The sequence below is a fragment of the Enoplosus armatus genome, chromosome 9 (assembly GCF_043641665.1).
Source record: "Enoplosus armatus isolate fEnoArm2 chromosome 9, fEnoArm2.hap1, whole genome shotgun sequence".
In the NCBI taxonomy this organism is placed as follows: Eukaryota; Metazoa; Chordata; class Actinopteri; order Centrarchiformes; family Enoplosidae; genus Enoplosus; species Enoplosus armatus.
In genome coordinates, this window is record NC_092188.1 from 4,367,847 (window position 1) to 4,389,203 (window position 21,357).

Sequence of the window (21,357 nt, forward strand, 5' to 3'; positions counted from 1 at the left end):
CATAAAAAGAAATGTCTGCTTTAGTGATCGCCAATTGAACATGTTGCCAATTCATGAAACCCTTTAGCTTAGCAGCGCTTAACACCTGTTGCCTGGTTGCTCCTCTGCATGAAAAGCAGTTTGTCTGAAATGGGAATTCACACTGGACGTCAGCAGCACGACCTCTGTTACAGCGTCATTATCAGAACAGCTGTGGACAACACAACAGAAATGCAGTGGACAAAAACAGGCTTTATAAGAAGCATTATTGTTTTTATTATCTTTTGATGCATTTATTGTATTTTCCCTGCTCACCGTAGCTCTTAATGACACCAGGAAGCTGACAGTGAAACTGGAGACCTTGATAAATCATTATAGATATAGTAAATAAGTTAAGTATATAAAGACAGTTGGACATTTGGCTGATTTGAATGGCTACCTTTGGAGATTACGCTTCACTTAGAGAAAAAAAAACCCATAAATGCTGCTGCTTTAAATGACTTTAAGAAAACTACGACTTTCATTTACTTTAGAGCAACAGCAACCATATGTGAATATACAGATATTTATTCAGTTGGTTGGGAGTAGAAGGTCAAGAGGTTACCAGCTCGAGAGAACAGCGACAACGGCATCAGTCACGTTTACGTCAAAGCGACAAAGCCTTCAAGAAGTCGTAGCAATTATGACAGGAGAAGAGGAAGTCAGGTGATGTTGTTATAGAGCTACGAGGAGGGTGGGGTGGATGGATGAATCAACAAAACATCAGACTTTAACATGAGGCCGCTGTTCATTTCATGTTTCTATCGACTGTCAGCGTTGGTTTCTTTCAACCCTGACTACGATCGTTCTCCAACCGTATAGTAAAGATATTTTGTCATTTCATTTAGAGGACTTGATGGTTGAGGATTCAGCCATAAAATGACTATTTTTAAGAGAAATCATTACATTAAGGGAAGAATTGCTGCCCAAGAATTAACCAACCAAGAAAAATCAATTAAAATTAGATTTTGGGGGCTACCGCTGCATCAAAACTTAAATTCTCTCACGACTTACTTAATTTCCCTCCTGGGGATCAATGAAGTCTTGTTTTGGCACCGTGTGGCACAAATTCACAAGCAGGTTTCGACAGACTCTCAGAGGAGTGTTGCTTAGAAATGATCCACCTGAACACGGGATGTGTTTGTGGTCAAGAGGGAAGAATAATCAAGGTGATCCAGGTTTAAAACGGTTGGTTTTTATCGACAGGATGACTGGGAACAGACACCCCAGTACGGCCCTGACAGTTTGATTGACAGGTGTGTTTCAGAAACACCTCAGTGTACCTGAAGAATGAAACCAGCAACTTACATCTGGGCAGCTGCCACCCGTGTCCAGCTGACGCTCTCCACATTCAGTAATGTACTAAGTGACATTAAGCTGCCACAGCTGATGGGAGAGTTCACACCAGACAGTAATTACACTTCTGGGCTGTTTTCTTTCGCCCAGCTGACTGACATCCCATTAACATCTGGAGGCGTGTGCGCTTTGAAGGCGCCGCCGTGGGTCAGCTTTTATTGTTCTGATTGGCTCTCATCTCCGCTGTCCTCCTTGGCAGCACACGAATGAGGATTAATAGTGTTTCATTTGAGAGGTGAGCTCGTGGAGCGCTTCTGTTTCAAAATTCAAAGGATGGCGGCGAATAGAAAGGCGGGGAGGAAAAGGCAGAGAAATCCACGCTTCAATTTCACTTTGGCGATCCCAGGAACAGAAATCTGAAAATCCAGTCGTTACCCCCGGATAAAGCCGGTAGACAAGTGTTAGTCTTCTCAGGAATCCTTGTTAATCTTTAAAAGGTGAGCAATTATAAAAGAGCCACTGAAGAAAGTTGCAAAGGCTAACCACAAAACCAGCGCAAAAAAAAGTGGCTGAGCATTCCAGATTTAGACGAGACGTCTGTCTTTTAGCTCTTGGGCATCTTTCTGAGACAAATTACTTTCAGTAGTCAATAGCCTGTAATTAAAATATACCCACTTGATGGAGAGGCAACTGTGTCTCTCTATTTAGTTATGGGTTGGAAAGATTAATTCTGGGGTGTATAACCCTTGTAATTTTCCAAGTGCTTTTTATTGTTTTCAGAGGGAAAAAAAAAAGAAAAAACGTGCAGACGATTGAAATGTCTGAGCTCAAGGTCTGCTTTGATTTGTTTGCACTTCACACACATTTTTTTGTGCTTTACACATGCCCTCTTTATGCTCCAGCAACATAGATGCACATTATCAATTTGCATTAACGTTTTGGAAGTCGTCCACAGCTCTCACACGTCGCCGCTGCACCGATAATCTTCTCTGTGTGTGAATGCAGAGGTCAGGGTTTGCTGCTTTAGAGTCTAGAAAATCATGAATATTGGCACAAGCAGCTGGATGGCAACATGTTAAAACCCAAAGTATAGAAAGTGTCTGAAAGAGAGGGGGTCATCTGTAGCTGCACTCCCCTCCTCTTCTCTCACTCTAGCCTCTCGTTAAGATGAGACTCAGCGGTCCCCCTTGTGGTCAAAGTGACAACTGCAGCACGTGTGTGTGCTTCGGAGGCAGCAACATGAATTGTTGGATAAAACAGGCTGCATTGAAATCACCAGCTGTTGTCTGTAATGATGAAAACATCCCTAACTTTGCATGAATTTATAATTATGCAGAAAGCAAATTTGAATCTCTTTACTGGAACTTTTCAATTCCCATTCAGTCTCCCAGGAGAGAGCTGGTGTGAATCGTATGCAGAGATTGTGTGTGTGTGTGTGTGTGTGAGAGATTTTTTTCTACCTCTTCTTTTTTTTTTTTTTTTCTGTTAAAAAAACGTAGATCTCAGATGCATCATAATGAAACTTTTGTGGAGTCCCAAAACCACAACAAATGAACTTTTCTGAGAAGTATTTGGACGCATCAGCTTACAATAAGAGCTCCAGTCCTTCTGTGTCTCTCCTGCAGACAATCAGAATAATTTTCATGATTTTTTTTTTTTTAAACCAAAACATTTCCTTCGGCTCTCACCTTCTGTTATCTTGTATCGGCTTCTTTTAGCTGCTTTCTCTCCCCCCTCCCACTAATTCTACCTTCAATGGGACGTGTAAATTAAGTGTAAATGTAAATGGATCAGTGTGTTATTTATACTAAACCCGGCAAGAGAAACACATTCATATTGTAAGTAAACAGCTGCATTACCTTTGGGCTCCTGCACACCTGCTAGTGCAGAGCAGTTAGCCTGTGTGCAGATGCAAACTGTCAATCATTCCACACACAAGCACACACACACACACACACACACACACACACAAATAAAGGCATACACACAACAAATGAGTGTAGCCTAAATGTCTGCAAGGGTGCACGCAAATATAAAAACACACTGCACACACACACACACATTATAGGCTCACATATGTAACCACATGTGCATGAGCTGCTCTCTCTCACACACACACACACACACACACACACACACAGGGTGGACATGAATAAGTGAAGAAGAAATGTTCATTCATGCATTCATTATTTTATAATTTTTTTTTCTCATTTGGAAATCTGTTGTAGGAAACATGCATGTACATGCAGAGGTATATAGCATGAATCTTCTGTAATATGTTCTTCATTAAGACTATTTAATTTAATTTAGCACTCTCTGAAACTTGAGATTTTTTTCCCGTCTAATTTCAGACTTTAGCAGGGGGGGGGGGGGGGGGAGAAAAAAGGCGACTTATATTCTGCACTTTTCACACAGCAGTCAACATGGCGACAGCTGAAAATCAATTAAAACAGCACAAATACATTTAGACACTGAGGGCGAAAATAAAAGCGTTATCTGCCACTGTCCTCTGTGCCTCGGCTGCTTCTGCTCCAGGCTGTGTTCTTCAAGATGTCCAAGAAAAGAAAAAATCTAATTATTCTGCACTACACGTAGATTTTTTTTTTTATATTTATTTTCTCATAAATTTGCATTTCTTAAGCGTAGATTTTTATTTTTAATTTTTGGATAGGCCCGTTGTAAGACTCTAAAATGTGAGAGGCTGTTTGCGTGTGTGTGTGTGTGTGTGTGTGTGTGTGTGTGTGTGTGTGTGATGGCCGGACTTAAAGTTGCAACAGAAGAAAAAGCAACAGCTTGCATTAATAAAATAAGAGCTTGTGATTCAATAATGATGCATTAGAAATATTGAGAATAACCATTATTACCCAGTGACAGCCTTCTTTACAGCGGAGACATTAAAGGGGCAAATAGCTGTCGGCCAACACAGACTGCACTATGAAGCATTCTTCAAACTTAATCGTTCTTGAAAACTTTTTTTTAAATTTTATTTTCGCACACTTGGGCTTTCAAACAAATGAAGGCATTTTAATAAACAGCTCTTTCTGTCGGTGAGAGCATCTGATGTACAGCAGCCTGCGCCGGGCGGTGCGGTTTCAGTATTCCGCTCAGGTGTGCGGGAGGAAAGCTGGCAGGTTGCCCTCCGCTGGTAAAACAACAGGCTTTGACTCTATGCGGAGCAAAACGCACGTCGCTGCGCGCAGAGGACTATTTACCAGACTTTTCCCCCCTTCTTCTTCTTCTTCTTCTTCGTCTTCTTCTTCTTGACATGCAAACATGTGGCGTGTAAATATGAAAATGAATGAGTGTGAGAGCTCTGCTGGCACTGACTCTCTCTCTCTCCCCCCTCCCTCCCTCCCCCCTCTCTCTCTCTCTGTCCCCGGAGAGCAGCGCGTCGGAGAGGAGCGGCTGTAAAAACCAAAGTGGGGCAATGAGACAAGCTGCGCCACAGCTGGCAAATCATCGATTTGAGCATCAGAAACGGGGAGGGGCGGTTCGTTTACCTGCCACCCTCTCAAAGCAGCCCTCCTCACATGCCGCTACTCTCCTCTCCTCTACTTCACCCCCGCTGCCCGCAGCGCACGGTTGCTCACATTTTCTGCGCTCCACCCGCCGAGTGCGCTCCCCAACTTCAACCTCCGCCTGTGCGGTTTCTACAAGACGACTCCCCCCCCCTCCTCAACCATAGGACTTTTGACTTTTTAAAGCATTTTTTTTCCTCCCACAGAGCAGTTGCCTATTTTTGGATCTCTCGCCGCGGAGCAGTGACAAGAGCTTGTTCAACTTTTGATGGAAAACAAGAGGTCGGGCGACTGCTGACTTTAAAGGTACGATCTTACTGCACACTGTTTATCCTCCCGATCATCTGCCTCACCGTCTCTGCGCATGCTTTACATCACATTTATTTTATTGCATGATAAAAATAAGGTGCATCTCCTCGGAATTAGAGGGATAAATGACTCGATTCTAAATGAATTAAAAGCAATTTACAGACCTATCTTCCAAATCACTTAAAACCCACACCGACCAAAAGTGGCTGCTGGGTTTTAATATTTCATAAAGTAAAAAAAAAGCTTAATGGTAAATATAAATGCACGCTTTCAGAACTTTTTTTTTTGTGCCACCTAATGCAGAAACATGCCTGTGTCATTTCTGCACGAATAAGCAAAGCACTCGTGATATTGGCGGGGTTAAGTACATCCATCTCCTCTAATTCATTTAACAACTTATTCAGCGCGCAGCAGAGCAGCAAGAGGTGATGCTGCCGCTGCTGCTGCTGACCTGATGGCTTCAGGAACCAGGAGGCTTCTGTGGTGAACAAAGTTGGAGAGCTCACAGTTATTATTTCTCTCTCAGATTGTGCATCTTAAAGTAATATTTGTGCATCTTGTTTGTCAGGACTGGAATTCAAAACAGGCCTTTACTTTCTTTTTTTATTTACTCATTAAAGCGAAGTGTGTGTTGACACAGTTGTTATCAAACCGCTGACACGTCTATTAGAAATGCTGAAGCTATATTGCAGCCAAACTGCCCATCTACTTTTACTACTTTTTATTAGGCCATTAGAGCCACTTCATTTATTCTCTCCGCATACTTAATATTTAATTACGTGTCAACTTGCTCCAACACTTTTGTTGCTGTGGCATGAAATACTTTGTGCATCTCTCAGAAACACACTGCAGGTACTACAGGGGGGAGGGGGGAGAAAAGAAAGAAAAGAAAAGATGTGACAGACTCAAAGGGGAACAAACAGTTCATGAATTTATTGCTTTCTTTCTGCCTGACTTGGTGTGAGGCAGCCAGATAGATGTGATGATAGAGAAATGTAATGCTGTTTGGTCTGCCTTGTGGCTTTTGTCACAGTGCTGATAAAGTAATTTCAGGTACAACCAGACTTGTGTGTGTGTGTGTGTTTAAGAGAGAGATAGAGCAGTTATGAGAAGATGTATTGCCATCTTAAAACTGCGTGGGCACTGATGTTCTGTGGTTTACAGGTTTTTAAAGGTTTCACTCTCTGCTCTTTTAGAAAATAGCTGACATTTCACACACCAGCATGGCTAGTGACTTTCACTCTAACATCATTTATTTATAAGTATCTGCACAAACACACTCACCTAACATAGACTAGAGTTTGTCTGTCATAAAGCTTGTATTTGTTAATACACCCATAAAGTAAAAGCAGAGAAAATCACAATAAAATCCGGTGAAGAAGTTTGCATTAAATCAGAAACTTGATCCGATAATTAAAAGCAAATTGTCCTGATATAATCTCCAGCCTTCGGTGTCACCGGTGGTTTATTCTTGCTGTTGTTGTCAGGTTGTGTGCTTTGCTGATTACGAGGTCAAGCATGGCACCTCTGCATGGGAAGAAAAAAAAACAGGTTATGGCACAGCATGAGCACAAGTTTTCTCCTTTTATCTTTGCAGATCTGTGGCAGTTCAAGGTGCTGTGGCTTATCTGGTCAGTACCTTTGACAGCAATGACACACAGCCCTTTTCCTGTCTCAGGCAGCCATGTGTCACTTCTTGTAAAAGTCCTCAGACAAGACGAAAGCCTCAACGGCAGCTTTCGAGCGTTGAAACAAAACTTCTCGGTCTTACTGCTCGGCTCTGAGCCTCTGTTACAACATCTTTTTATCAGTTTGTGGTTTTGAAAAGTGGCACAAATTTAAAAAAAAATAAAAAAATGCTCACGTACGTATCCACAGCACCGCATCAGTCTGCTTGGCAAAATCTCTCCACATAAACTTGTTTGGCAGGAATGATAAGAATCAGAGTGTGAGGACGGCGGCAGCGCTGCGTATGACTGCCAGGTCACACAGATTCAGCAGTAAAGCCTAAACATCTGTCGCAGCTTATTAGTGTGTAATTAATTCCTTTGAATGTGTTCTGTCGTGTTCACAGCTCTTACAATAACCCTACTGTGGTTTACAATTAGGAAGAAATCTGGGAAAACACCTAAGTGTTTCCACCTTTCTCCCTTTCTTCTTCTTAACTTACACGTTTAACCTTTTTATTCTCATATTTTTAGTTTCCTCCCACAGAGCTTTCTTTTGTTTTCATTACAACTAATCGAAACTAGTGCACGCTGCGTTCACTGTCCTGTAGTAGTGTAATAGCAGGAAATCAGCTTGCTCACAAACAGTAAGAGATCGCTCGCTGTCTTTTCCTTTAATTGTCTCTTCAGGTTGTCAGGTCGGAGGTGTTCACGTTGGGCGTATCACCAGTTAAAACCTCGTACCCTCCAGTGCGGACCAGATTAATTAAGCACAATGCAGCGGCTGCATGTCGGCGTGCCGAGCTCTCACTCAGTCTCAGGTTAACAGACGCTGAAGAGCTTGTTGGCAGATGAGAGCGAGAGTAGGCGACAAAGTTTGTCCTGTGACCCTGAGAGACCAATTAGTCTGCACATTGGAGAGCACATTGTGATTTATTTATTTTTTTTAGTTGTTGTTGTTTTTGCTGTTCAGTCTGATCCGAAATGATATTGAGAAAGCTTCATCACTTTGATTTAAAACTGAATTATGCTCTGAATCATCACTTTTATTGCTTACCGGCAAAACAAACTAAAAAAGACACCTCTGTATGTTTGCTGCGGCTTCATTGTCTTAGCTTTGCGTTGGAGTCGTGCTTTGAATTCCCGCAGCAAAAGATGCAGATTATTAAAACCCCTACTGTTGAGTGTTTGCTGTGAGTGTAGAGCTGGGCTGTGCCTCACTTTGCTGAGACTGATATCTCGGCTAAAACCATTAATCGTCTTCCTTTACCACCTCGATAATTATCGCTGTAGCAAAATAACAGCTCAGCAAACAGTGAAATTATACCTGTGGTAGGGAGCAGAGTAAATACCTGTTTAGCTGCCAGCAAATGTATTTATTAGACTGTCGCCAGTAAATAAGAGGCCTGTCTCGTTTTTTAATGTGTGGCTCTTTGGGGATTCCACCCCTCCAACCCCCCCCCACCCCCCCTCGCCCGTCCCTCCTCTGTATGAAATAGCTCTGTTATGATTGCTAATAGAGGAGAAAGATAACAATGATTCCCAGCATTTTTTTTTGATGACATGTTGCAACTTGTTTGGAAAAAGAAAAGGTTGCTGTGTTGATAGGGACCGCTGCATTCCAGGGCTCAAAAATGTAAGAGAGCCCCCCCTCCGACAGTTACAGACATACCACCCTGGGTGAGTGCTTAGTGTGTGATTCGGGAGTTACAGCTCATTTTGTCATTATCTGGAAAGTTCTTTATAAAAAAGAAAAAGACTGGGGGGAGTAGGGGGGGTTATGTTGTCCCAGCATGTTCGACTGCATTTATTCTGGCATATGCTTTGCATACTGTTGATCCAGATTCCTTGGCTTAGTGATAAAAGCGTCACATTGTTTTTGGGTCCTGACAATCAGCCCCGTTTAGTCGAATGGGTTGGCGTGTCCTCGCCGGGAGATAAAAAACCCAAAGTCCGTCATGTCGGTTTTGTCACGCTTTTACAAAATGACATCCCTCTTATGTTGGATTTTTTTTGTTGTTGTTCTTGTTATTTAGCGTGCTTCATGCTACCATGGCAAATATAATTTAGGAAAGCATATACATCATAAGTTTTCACGATTCAAATCACATTATTACAGGTCTCAACGTATGTTTTTTTTTTTTTTTTTATTCTAAAGAAATGTATTTCTTGTGAGGAAAAAAAAAAAACCTCATTGTCTTTTATTCCGATGCTTGTCTTTATCCAATCTGTGTAGGTTTTTCTGAATCCTTTGTTCAGAGGGAAAAAAAAAAGAGAGCGATTTAGAGGAAAGCGCATCCCGCTAAGATCAGGTTGTTAATACCCACCCACATACTCCAATGAAACAATTTCAACAGATACTGTATTCTCTCTCTCTCTCACACACACACACACACACACACACACACACCCTTGCCTTATCAACTGTTTTGTTCGTCAGTGGATGGATGATGCATCCTTTGACAAGGGATTAAATATGCAAAGAAAAATATGTAGATAAAGAACCACATCCTTAAGTCTGCACCTCTCATTCAATACTTCTGCCTAAGCCTCGATATTAAGAGCCGTTTTCCCCACAAAGCTCACATCCCATCTCTTTCATCTCAGCGTAGCATCACTTCTCGCACACTGAGGCGAGTAACACCATCCCAACACCTGCCTTCACTTCTTTAACACTCCCAAGAACTCCCCACAAGGCCGGGGTACTGTGCCCTTCACCGCCTGCCCCCCGGTTCAGGGAAAACCCAGCAGGACGTGGCAACCTTTCTCACCCCGTCAGTCTGTCCTCTCTCAGTGCCATCTTCAGGATCTCTTCCTCTCTCGTGCACACAAACACCCCTGTCTTTCTAACTATATTAATTGCTTATTTGTTGCAATCCACGAGGCAGAAATTAGAGTTTAATTATTTGGTCACGTGACGACTGAAGTCCAGCGAGCGGTGACAGAAAAGTCATTTCTTTAAAAACGTCCGTGCCTCTGATGCCAGTTGATTGTTCTTTGACTAATTGGTTTTATAATTTGATAAAAGCGAGGAGAGCAAGGGGGGGGGGGGGGGGTGATAAACAAGGCGGTGAAGGGTCCTCTCAGGGAGGGAAGCAGTTTTGAATCTTTAATTCCTGTGAGGAGGGCCGACACAGGCCTGAACTGACCTGGCTCGGTGGTAATTATGTCGACCCGATGACACAGTGTCAGGGTTCAGGCTGAGGCCCGGTCCCCGAGGGCTACAGGCCTTGTTCGACAGCAGCGCCGAAGCACGCTCGCCGCCACCGAGCGGATGTACATGTGTCTGCATGTGTGTGGTGTGCATCTGCGTGGGAGTTGCATTATGTACAGTGAACACCACACATCGTAAGGGTGGGTGTCGAGAGTTGCGATGCGAGAACAGGGGGTGTGAGTGGAGCGGTGGATGTCTTTTATGCATCGCCGAAGGGGGAGAAGTTTGCCCTCCACGGCCACGCAGAGACCCGTCGAGGCCAGCTGGCGTTAGGCCTTCCTGTCAGCAGACCTGGGCTGGAGACCACTCGCTCCGCTTCTATTTCTGTCGACTTCATGTGATTATAAAACAATTAAGCACTTAGGAGTCGACTCTCAGTTCATTACATCCCCCCTGTTCTTTCTTTCTCTCGGTTCTCCCTCCTCCCACACCGGAGCGCGGACATATGAAAATGTAGAAATCACCTTATTTTGCAAGTAATTGAAAGCCGCACTCGCTGTGTGAGAAGCTAATGGAAAACATGAAACTAATTTGATTTGGAGGATGTGTTCATAATGGAATATTTAGTCTATCTGTGCTTACCTCGTAACAACTGATTAAGCAATTTATCATGGTCCTCAGATGTCTTATGAGGGAACACTAATAAACCACCTCAACCCTGAACTCTATACAGAAGTGAACCGAGGGTGTGTTTTTGTGCAACAGTTGTGCAGAGAGATCAGTCGTTTAAAAAAAAAAAAACAGTTGCATCTCTGAGAAGACAAAGAGCAAAGCGAGCCCTCACCGACAAATGGCGACGCGCTGCGCTTGAAGTAATCACTGAGTGTGTCGGATTGCTAGACTTTCCACATTGTTTTGTGTAGAAAACGTGTTGCGTATGCATTTTGAAACTCATTTGCCCACATGATGACCTACAAATACCAACGGCACTGAACTAATTCTTTGTTCTTTGTTCAAACGCCTCCCTAAAAAATAAAATCTGTACTTGTTAATACGTAAAATACTATCTAATTCAGCGCTTTTGTTAAGACGAGAGATTGATTTCTTTTTTTCGTCGCTTTTACTACTCATTTAACTGCTTGTTGGTTTTGCATGGCATCCACTGTACACAACCCTCATTTTCCTTTTTTCACTGTACGTGACATCTTCTGTCTCGCTGAGTTTCATCCGTGCGCCCACACTGATGCAGGCGTGTTTTGACACGTTCCCCCGACAGATTATTAAATCCTTTGCAGCCTCTAATAATACTATTATGTTTACGTGTGTGTTTTTATTGTGCGAGACACTTGCAGAAAGAGCTCAAAGTCAAACCAGTGACAGCGCTTAGCCCCATGCTGTTTGTGTTCGCTCAGACTGGATGCGCAGACTAATTTGAATTAGTAATCCAAATAATCGTATTAATGCCCATTAGAAGCATCACAAGTGGCGAGCATGAAGACATCACAACACCTACGTACCGTAAGTGATGGCGCCGGCTTCGCCTGACACAGTAAATAAAGACGCTTCTCGATGTTGAGCCAACAATGATATGTTTTCTTATTCATTTTCAGTCTTTCCCCGCCTTTGTGTGTTGATTATTAGTGTCTTTTATATAAAGAAATAGACATAATTTTTCATTCCTCCTGAGACATAAGCATGCGGTTTAAAAAGCAGAAGGCCAGATGTGATAGTTGTGATAAGTGTGTTATGGCGAAAACACACAGTACCTGTGGTAATACACACAGTGAAGGAGAAATGTATCTGCGGTGTAATGCTATGACTCCTGACATTTAAATATGAGGTGTCTTTTGTTGCAATTTAGCATCCAGTCTGTCATGTTTCTCATGTCATTTGTCATGTTTTCTTTACAAATGTGGCCAACAGGCACAAAATCTCGCCTGAACAATTACACTTGTGTGCATGCATAGTGCGCCACGTACTCTATCTCCCCAACACAAAGCCGCACAGGCTTGTAAAAACCCACCTTGAACAGAGCTAAATCTGTATTCAGCCGATGATTATAACAGCACACAGCTAGTATTTTTAAACAGGCTTTCTGTGTTTCAAAATCATTTTTTCCCCCTCTTTTCTGTGTGATACAAAACGGTATATGTTAATTGATAATCAGCAGTGTTGATTCAGTGGTGCATTCAGTGCAAATCTGTGCCCTTCTGGATGTCAGAGGGTTTTCACAGGCACGTCGGTGCCAACCTAGCTGGCAGTGCCGGCACCTGTTGGCGGTGCCAAGGCCTGGCAGGGGTTATCGATGCTCTCTGATGGTGCCCGACAATCACAGTGGAAATGACTGCGGCTGCTTGCGTCATGCCAGATAGAAAAGAGCATTTGCCGACAATGGCTCGCTTTCACCGTCGCTCCTGTTTTTCCGAACGCTGCTAACTGCGGCCAAGGAAGGGAGAAAAAAAAAAAAAACACAGAGAGAGAAACGGGAGCTGCGGTGAACATCATGTAAAACATGTCAACGTGGAATACATGTCAACATGCAGAATGTAGTGCAGCAATGCCGTGCTGGTCTAGGTGATGCAAAGTGATCTGCTGAGGAGAAGGTTTGGGCGTTGGGGGTGGGGGGGGGGGGCTGCAGCCTGTCTGTACGATTCATGTTACTACATATCACAGTGACACCAATGAACTTGAACAGTAAGCACAATCTGGAAAAATGAAACACTCTCTAAAATGCTGCACATCCATTCCAGAGACAAAATATCACCTGATATTCATTAATTATTATTAAGAAATTATAAATAACATAGTCGCAGGACAATTTCATCCTCTTTAATGTACCTATCACGTAGCAAGGAGCTCCAGATAGACAGTAACTTCAGTATGATTCATTTGTGAATTTTACTTTCATGTCTTCAGCGACTTTGTAGAAATCTCTGTCACATTTTTCAGAAGCTGAATAATATCTCATGTTGGAATGAATCTCAGAAAATATAGTAATTACTCCACAGTTTGGGTCCTTTATTCAGACACATAGCAAAGCCATTTAACCACACTGCACACCGCAGCTGTGTTTAGTACAGTGTTGGCAGCTCACTGAAACCCAGAGAATGGTTAAGATAAGAATTGATCACTGAATCTGTGCAGCGGCCCCTGCTCATAAATTCAAACATGTCGGGGTCTTGTATGAGCAGTTTCAATAACTCATCCATTTCCTGTTAACAAACCACAGGCGTGGGACCCTTTTACAATGCAGCCGCCCCCTCAAAACTTACACCTCATGCTAACTAGGTGTCAATATTGCAAGACGTTGTTCCATCTCAGGTCCGAAAGGTGAGTTTCACATTGTATTTTTCCCCCCGTTAAAAGCTTCTCTGCTGGTCTTCTGCTATGAATTACTAATGCTGCCTTTTTGGACACAAATGTATTTTGAAATGTGCAAACTTTTGACCTCACATTGGTGGGTGGAACAACGATTTGGTTTCACAACCAGGGGTTGAATGGGAAGTGTAACTGTACTGTTTCTACTGCACAGTGATACAACATACCACCATCACTTCTTCCGTGATTGGTTATTTGATCTGTTCCAGTTTCAGCCGTCTTTTGAAAAGGACTCCAGTAGTTTTTTTCCCCCTGAAACTGAGGTGTAAACACCTTCTGTAAACTTGAATGATTTTCTTCATAGTTGTTCCATAGAGTTTCTTAGTCACCTGACAGTTGTTCCTGTCAAGCTAAGCTGAGGAGCTCACGTCTGCGGTGTTGCATTGTTTATGAAACAACAGCTTTGTGCGAGACGATGTACCATTACTGTATTTATGGTCTCACACAGAGGGAGTTTATGAGCCCTGCAAAGATTTGATAGTAAGCATGCAGTGTTATGTAGCATTTCACATGCACCTGACCTCCACGGTCGGCTCACAACCTCTGGCTTTGTCGATGTGATAGGTGCACACACTTCCTGTTTTCTGTTGGTTTCCTGTTTTTGTTCTTACAAAACCTGGACAGACATGCTCGTTCATTTTTCGTTTGATGTGGATATTGGTCTGATGAGTCTGATCACATCGCCCCATCTTGCTTGTTATATACGTCTTTATGTCCAATCTGTTGCACAATGGTGACAAATTAATGAATACTTCTTCGATATTACCTTTCATTGCTTTCATCCTACATACTATTTATAGGACATGAGTATCACTATATTTCATGTAACTTTACACTCTCACCCCTCTGGCTCCTAAAGCCAAATACATCTACACCTCACACTAGCTGACAGCATTGGTGCATTTATTGTCACCTGTGTGTGTGTGTGTGTGTGTGTGTGTGTGTGTGTGTGGACCAGATATAGTCTGGCCTTTGCTCATAAAGTCAAACAGTTATTATTAGGCCACCTTAAGGTTAGGTACAAACCGTTTCAGGCCTTTATTGACAATATCAACAGCGATTACCTTGTCTGATATTTTGCAGTTTGCTTGAGGGCAACAAAGCCCTCCAGCAGGGAAAGGTTCATGAAATAATTACTAAATAATAATAATAATAGCTCACATGTCAATTTGAGAAAAACCTTCCAGCTTGCTATTGTTGGCAGAGATTGTATACCTCTCCTGCCTCTAAACAATCCTCTTTTCATTTCTTGCCTCGTTTCAGTTCTTCCTCCACTTTGACAGTTCAGGGTTTTGTTGACAATATCAACAGAGATTAGCTTGTCTAATATTTTGGTATAATCCTATGTGTCATAATACAGTATGACCTGCTATGGAGGTAAAGTTTGTGAGATAATAACTGTGCAAAAGCGAAATGTTGGGATGGGAAATGTCTGCCGTCTTTATATTCTTTGGGTAAGAGATCTACAGAGATTCAGTGTTAGGAAATCCCACCAAAATTAACAATTGACTTTTAAGGCAATCATAAATATCTATTAGTGCGAATCCAGAATGTACTTTTTTTGCCAAGAGTTCAAGATGCAAAATAATACCTACTTAAATACATAAATGTGTTTGTATTATAGTCCATGTCTAAGAATGAACATTAACTTGAAGTAATATAGTTTATTGCCATTTGAATAAAGCTATTAGCCACTTTTTAGGCTTCATGATTTGTAATTTCTGATATCAACACATGGTTCATATAATAAGACATAAGTCTATAACCAACTCTTGTTTGTTAAAAGAAGAAAGAGACATGAGACATGCCTATATTCTTTTTTTTTTTTAAACAAATGGATGTAAGGTTTAAGGAGGTTTTCTGTAAATGTAATATGTATTTTTAGTTTTTCTTCAGTTTACTGTGATATGTGTGTGTGTCAGAACGACTACCACTGACCGGAGGTCAAATAGTTCACCTTACCTTACACCTGCCTCACCTTTACCTATTTTCAACCAAATCACTGAATGTAAAATATTTTGTAAAACAAAAAACTATTTATTGGGCAAAAGTGAAATAATAAATGAAGTGTGTGTGTGTGTGTGTGTGTGTGTGTGTGCGTGCGCGTGTGAGCATCTGTGTGTAGCCGGTAATAAATGCAGGACCGCCTCACTCTAATCAAGCTGATTAAAAATTCCTGCGCGCACAGCCGGAAATCGCACCACCGTTCTTCTCTGCTGTGTGAGTGTGTGTGAGTGTGTGTGAGTGTGTGTGTGTGTGTGTGTGTGTGTGTGTGTGTGTGCACATGTGTGTTTATGTGTGGTTTCTCTCCCTGTCCACTTTCTCCACTTTATTGGTCTCCGCCAGGACTTTTCGGCCTGAGATGCGGAGGAATCATGTTTTCTTTTAAAAAAAAGGGGGGATTATTTATCTCTTCCTCACACACACACACACACACACACACACACACTCTCTCTCACACACACACACATAAACCCCCCTCCTATCTTCTATTTTTTTTTTCCTATTTTTTTTTCCCCCCCTCTACCACGCCATTTGAAATGAGGAGGAGAAAGGGAAAGCACAAGCAGCAGCGGCAGCACCAGCAGCGAGGAGAGGAGAGGGGGGAGTGATGAGTCAATACAACTAATAATTTAATGGGGACAGAGAGGGAGAGACGGAGTGAGAGGGGGAGAGACAGAGAGGGAGATAGAAAGAAAGAGGAGCTCCGTCCGGACGCCAATCCCCAACCAACAGGACACCTCCTACTATTACTATCGCAGGCAGCTCTCCTATGCGTCCACAGCGAGCCTTATTTATCCTCGACATCGGAAAGTAAACCGCACTTTTTGACCCCCCTCTCCTTGTTTTATTTTGCGAACCTGTTCCGACTGTCCGCATATCGTCTCCACATCGCCTCGATAGCAAGATCTCACTGTCGGTTATTATTATTTTCCTCCCTCTCTCTCTCTCTCAGTCAGTCTCTGCCGGTAGTCAGATCTAGCTAAGCCGACGTTAAGCTATTTTTGTGTACGTTAGTCCCCTCGTGAACATACACAACGAGGGTTTGTTAGGTCTCGGCGGCGGTTATTATCATTACAACTGTGTCCGAGGTGCTGTGGTTCGTACTGGCGACGGCTAACTGTGCCGTACGGGCTGCCTGCCTGCCGATAAAGCGATTTGGATGTTGTGGTGCGAACTAAAGCAGAAGTCGCCTTCACTTGTAACCGATGGACGCGGCTAACCGCTCACTTTGTGCTAAATGTCGCTCGTTCTAACGGTTTCGGTTGCCGTTTTTTTCCTCCAGTTGGACGGAATTAGCTAACGTTAGGGCTACCGCACACACACACGCACACACACACACACACACACACATATAACCGCTTACCAATGTTCGCCTATCACGGTCCATCTCGACCTCGTCGTCTCTCCCACAGACCCGGGTTGTTGTTTTTTCGCACCGCCGGCCAGACCTCTGCGAAGAAGAGCAGGAGAAAGCGTCTGTTTAAACACTGATTTATTTTAAAATAACCGTTCGCTGTCATGCACTCGTAGAGACACAGAGAGAGAGAGAGAGAGATAACAAGAGAGGAACCGGGAAGCGGGAGTTGTTTTGGGGTTTTCTTTTCTTTCTTTTTCTTTTTTTTTTCCCCCCTACACTGGCCAAACTTGAAGAAGACGCGTTTTCCAGGCGGTGTTTTATGCTCCCCAGTGCTGGAGTGCTGCGTTTCAGGTTGGTTTGGAAGATTTTTCTCTCAACTTGTCCTCCCTTAACTCCCCTCTTTTTGGGGGGTAATGTGTCCATTTGAACTATTGCTCCTGTTTTTGTGTGTGTTTCTGTTTTAAGGTCATTTAAAAATCCTGACCTGGATCCGGACTGTATCCGGGTCTGGATTCCTTTGGCCCCTTATTTGTGGGGAATTAGTTGCCTCATTGCATGTTATGAATGGGGGAGTTCATGATCTTTTGCGTGGGGGTGGATGATTTTGCCCCTTTCACTCTTTGACAACGGCATTCCAGTTCATCATCAGCACAGCGCATTAACCTGCATGCAGAATCACCCAGAATTACTTTCCCATTGCAGTCTTATAAATGAACACATCTTGCATGATGCTTGATCAGATCTTAAAGTTTACCCAGGGACTTTAAAAGAAATGTATGTATTATCAGCTCCAGCCTCAGTCAGTGGCGTCGTGTTTGTGCACTGAAGCACCTGTGGTGAAAGCTGCCATAGAGACTCCATCTTTCCCTCCTCTCCGTGTCTCCCTTGTCTTTTCTCTTCTGTCTTAACTTTTGATGGCTATCCTCATGAGTCAGCAACTGTCTGATTTAAAGTTTTCCGATGCTGCCTCCCCCCCCCCCGTCCCAAAGTTATAAACTTGCAATGAATATTGCTCTGCACTTGCAAAATCTAAAAATAAAAGTTCACACCTGTAAAGTCATGTAACTGATAGTGTGTGTGTGTGTGTGTGTCACAGCAAAATGACGTTGCGGCCTTTCACCCCCCCTTTCCCTCCGAGCTGCGTCATGAATGTGAAGCCACATGAAGTGACTCAGAAACCGAATTACGTTAGTTTCCCCTCTCTGCGTGCGCCGCAGCAGAACCTTGTTCCTTGAACTGCACTGTATTCATTCAAGTGGAATCTCCCAGCAAATTAATGTGTTTGCACTAAAACCGGGGCTTGTTTGCCCCCTCTCGCATGGGAGTCTCTAGCGGGACACCCATACATAATACATGCGTTGAAAAATGGGAACATTACAGCGGCACGAAAACGTCACCGTGGCCCGAGTCGACATAACTGAAGCGAATTGACAGTTATTGCCGTAATGGGTCTGTTCTCAGAGGTTTCAATTACTTAAAGCACATTTTTTTTTGCTCTATAAAAATGTCCCTTCACGTCCTCACATGTCAGTGATATCAACACAAAAGATTTTGTGTTCATTGCTCCCCTCGTATCACCTTTTCGGCTGTGCTTCTTTTACGCCGCACGCATATCTCGGCTGACAGCTGAATTATTCTGTGTCTGTCTCGCCAGGTGATAGTGAGCAGAGGTGCTGAGAATGATGGACCATCTCAGCGAGGCGTGTTTGGGAAAGGAGAACTCTGAGCTGGTCAACAGCATGGGAGAGACCAAGGCCCCGCCGGCCAAGCTGCCCCGGCTGGAGCAGAACGGCAGCCCCCTGGGCCGGGCCAGGCTGGGCAGCACCGGGGCCAAACTAGCCGGGGTCCCTTACAAACCCACCGGCCACCTGCTGAAGACCTGCCACAAGAGAGGTAAGAGGGAGAGAGTGTGTGTGTGTGTGTGTGTGTGTGTGTGTGTGTGTGTGTGTGTGTGTGTGATTAGTCGAAAAATGCCAAACATTTGCTGCTTTCGAACATCTCAAATGTGATTTACTGATTTTCTCCATTTCATATGATTGTACAATTTGAAAGACTTGCACTGTTTATTGGACAGAACAGTCCAAAGACTGAACCTTGGATTCTGGGAAATTTCTGATAAATTGATTAGTTAATTTTGAGAAAATGAATCACCAACCAGCAAGTCATTTTTCAAGCAAGAATATTATATTAGCTCCTCAGTTGTGAGGATTTGCTGCTTTTCTATTTTCTGACTATTAATCAAGAAATAATTGATAATGAAAATAATCATTCTAATTCCTGACATCTCATAGACTAAACGATTTATTAATTTATTGCATAAGTATTTGTTAGTTGCAGCCTTCGTCTTTACAAACTGATCATGAAACAAATAAAGTTGAACTTACGCGTGTAAGAGAAGAATAAACCGTGTAAATAGAGGAAAGCTATTTAAGTGCAGACCCCCTCCCACGCACACATACATACCACCTTCCACCCACCACCACCAGCCCCTGCATGCTCTTTAAAACTCTTAGACCTTTTTACAATGCATCTTTGGTTATCACAGCACGCACACACACACATACTGCACACACTCCCACTTATTTGCCCAGACAATAGCTAATAGAAGAGCACTGTGAGAATTATTCCTGTCGTGCTGCGTAGCGCTGTGTCACTGCTCCTGCAGCCCTCCTGCCCCGACATTTGTTTATTAAGGGAAAGTTTCAGTCCTTTAAGAGCCATTCCTGTTTAAAGGGAGCCTTTACTTTGAGATTATGACATAGCTTTTTAATATAACTGGTGTCGTCTCGTGAAAAACACGGCGGGCAAAGCTATCCAAAATATGAACCTTTTTATGATTATGTTTTTCTTTTCTTTTTTTTTTTTGTGGGTTGGAAATGAGTTTCAAAACCTGCAGGTTTGGAGTTGTAATAGCACTTGGCAGCTAATGCTCGTCTGTTTGTTTGTTTGGCTGGTTTGGTTTTCTTTGGGCAAGAGGGACTCGGGAACTCTTGGAATGTGGCTGTGTGAGTGTCCTCAGATGGGCCGTTTCTCTTGTTTGCGCCTTTAATCTACGCGTCGCACTCCAGCTGAGAGAGCCTAATTTTTCACCTTCATCATCTCTGCTTCTCTTGGCCACCTACGATGCTTGTTCCTCCAAGCCTCCTCATTGCACTCCCCTCCTCTCCCCTTCCTTCTCATCAGTTTCTTCCTGGGTGAAGGGTGAAGAGGGAGGCAGGCGGTCCGTGGCGGAGGCTTCGCAGAGGGCCCACAGTGGGCATTGTGTCCGAGGCCGAAACAATATTTACCGCAGCCCTCTCTGGGCTCCCTGGAAACAAAGCCAGTATTGATCCCCCAAATGAACCTACACAGCAGTCTTTATTGTTAGATCTTTATCTATTAAAATCAGGGGAGGAGAAAAGCAGCTCTTTCAGCACATTCCCTGGCATCTGTCGGCTTATTGATTGTTTTGCCAGAGCCGTGTGCATCTTCTGGAATGCCTTGTTTTGGAAAATATTAGAATGTGAATCATTTTAATCGGCAAAGACAATAAATGTACAGAAATTTGTTCAGGTGACAGTAGAGTGGAGACAGACTGAGGAAGTAGGGCAACAGGGCAGTAAGCTATAGATGCCCTCTTCATCAACACTTTTTCCGCTGTTGGTTTCACTCAGACTTGAAAAGTTGTGCCATGCCCTTAAACTTTCTTAAATTTCAGGGATGTTATTTTAGAAAAAATGGCATATTGGGTGATATTTGCACAGTGGGTCCCTTGAACATTCGGCAGTCTTTGGACAAGGATTGCTCATTCCACCTAAAAGCAGAGCCACTGTTGACACAGACTAGTAAACCTCAGAGTGCAGAGGTGGCTCAGGATTTGAAGCGCTGCATCATGGGAAGATGATTTTGGGTTGGAAGGCAGAAGGAAAGGCTAATGTGATCCCAGAAACTTGATAGTGAATAAAACGTTTATTGTGCCAAAGAGGAGACGTACGAGTTGAAGGATATTTGTGGTTGCTTCATGTTTGTTCACGCTGAGCCAAAGGTGATCATTCTTTCTATGATATATATTTACTTATTAAACTCATACAACTCATATTAGTCATTGCAGGCCATAGTGCAACCTCTCTGTATTATTCTATCATCATCTTAAAACCTGGAAGATGAACCTAAAACCACAGGAAGGAATCCTCGAACATTTGATGAGAAAAACTTCATAAAATGGGATTGCAGATGGAAAAACCATCTTTGAAAAAGATCATGGATGTTACATGATAAAAGAGAGCGTCTTGTAAATAAAAAAGATAGGTAGAACAAATTCAGTTCCTACAAATTGTGCACCTAAGGAGTGTTTGATTCCTCACGTTGATGTGAGAGTTTGGCGTTGAGACAAAGAGGTGAGACTTTGGACAGAAATTGCCCCATAAAAGATGAAAAATGTCTCTGTGGTCCAAACTCATCCTTTACTTAATTTCTGTCCAGAACTTCCTCCCAGCAGCAATCTATTCATTCACTCATAATCCCTTGACACTCAACCTCAGCGTAACTTAATCATCAGCGTGAAATATTAATCTCGTCCCTCCACAAACACGCAGAATACTGAAGGTCAAAGTTTGCATGTGAAGAAACGTGAACCCTTTCCGTTCTCACTGTCTGTGTGTCTCCACGTCCTCAGGC

General features: G+C 43.0%; 1 protein-coding gene across 1 annotated transcript in view; it reads left to right on the forward strand.

The window, feature by feature from the left end:
• The first annotated feature begins 5,003 nt into the window (after positions 1-5,003).
• Positions 5,004-21,357, forward strand: part of satb1b (SATB homeobox 1b) — a 57,572-nt gene continuing 41,218 nt past the window's right edge. The window contains exons 1-3 of the mRNA XM_070911313.1: positions 5,004-5,138; positions 18,356-18,594; positions 21,356-21,357. The exon at positions 21,356-21,357 is cut by the window's right edge and continues 175 nt beyond it. Of these exons, the coding sequence (XP_070767414.1) occupies positions 18,381-18,594; positions 21,356-21,357 (216 nt within the window). The 5' untranslated portion in view covers positions 5,004-5,138; positions 18,356-18,380. The remainder of the gene's footprint in view (positions 5,139-18,355; positions 18,595-21,355) is intronic.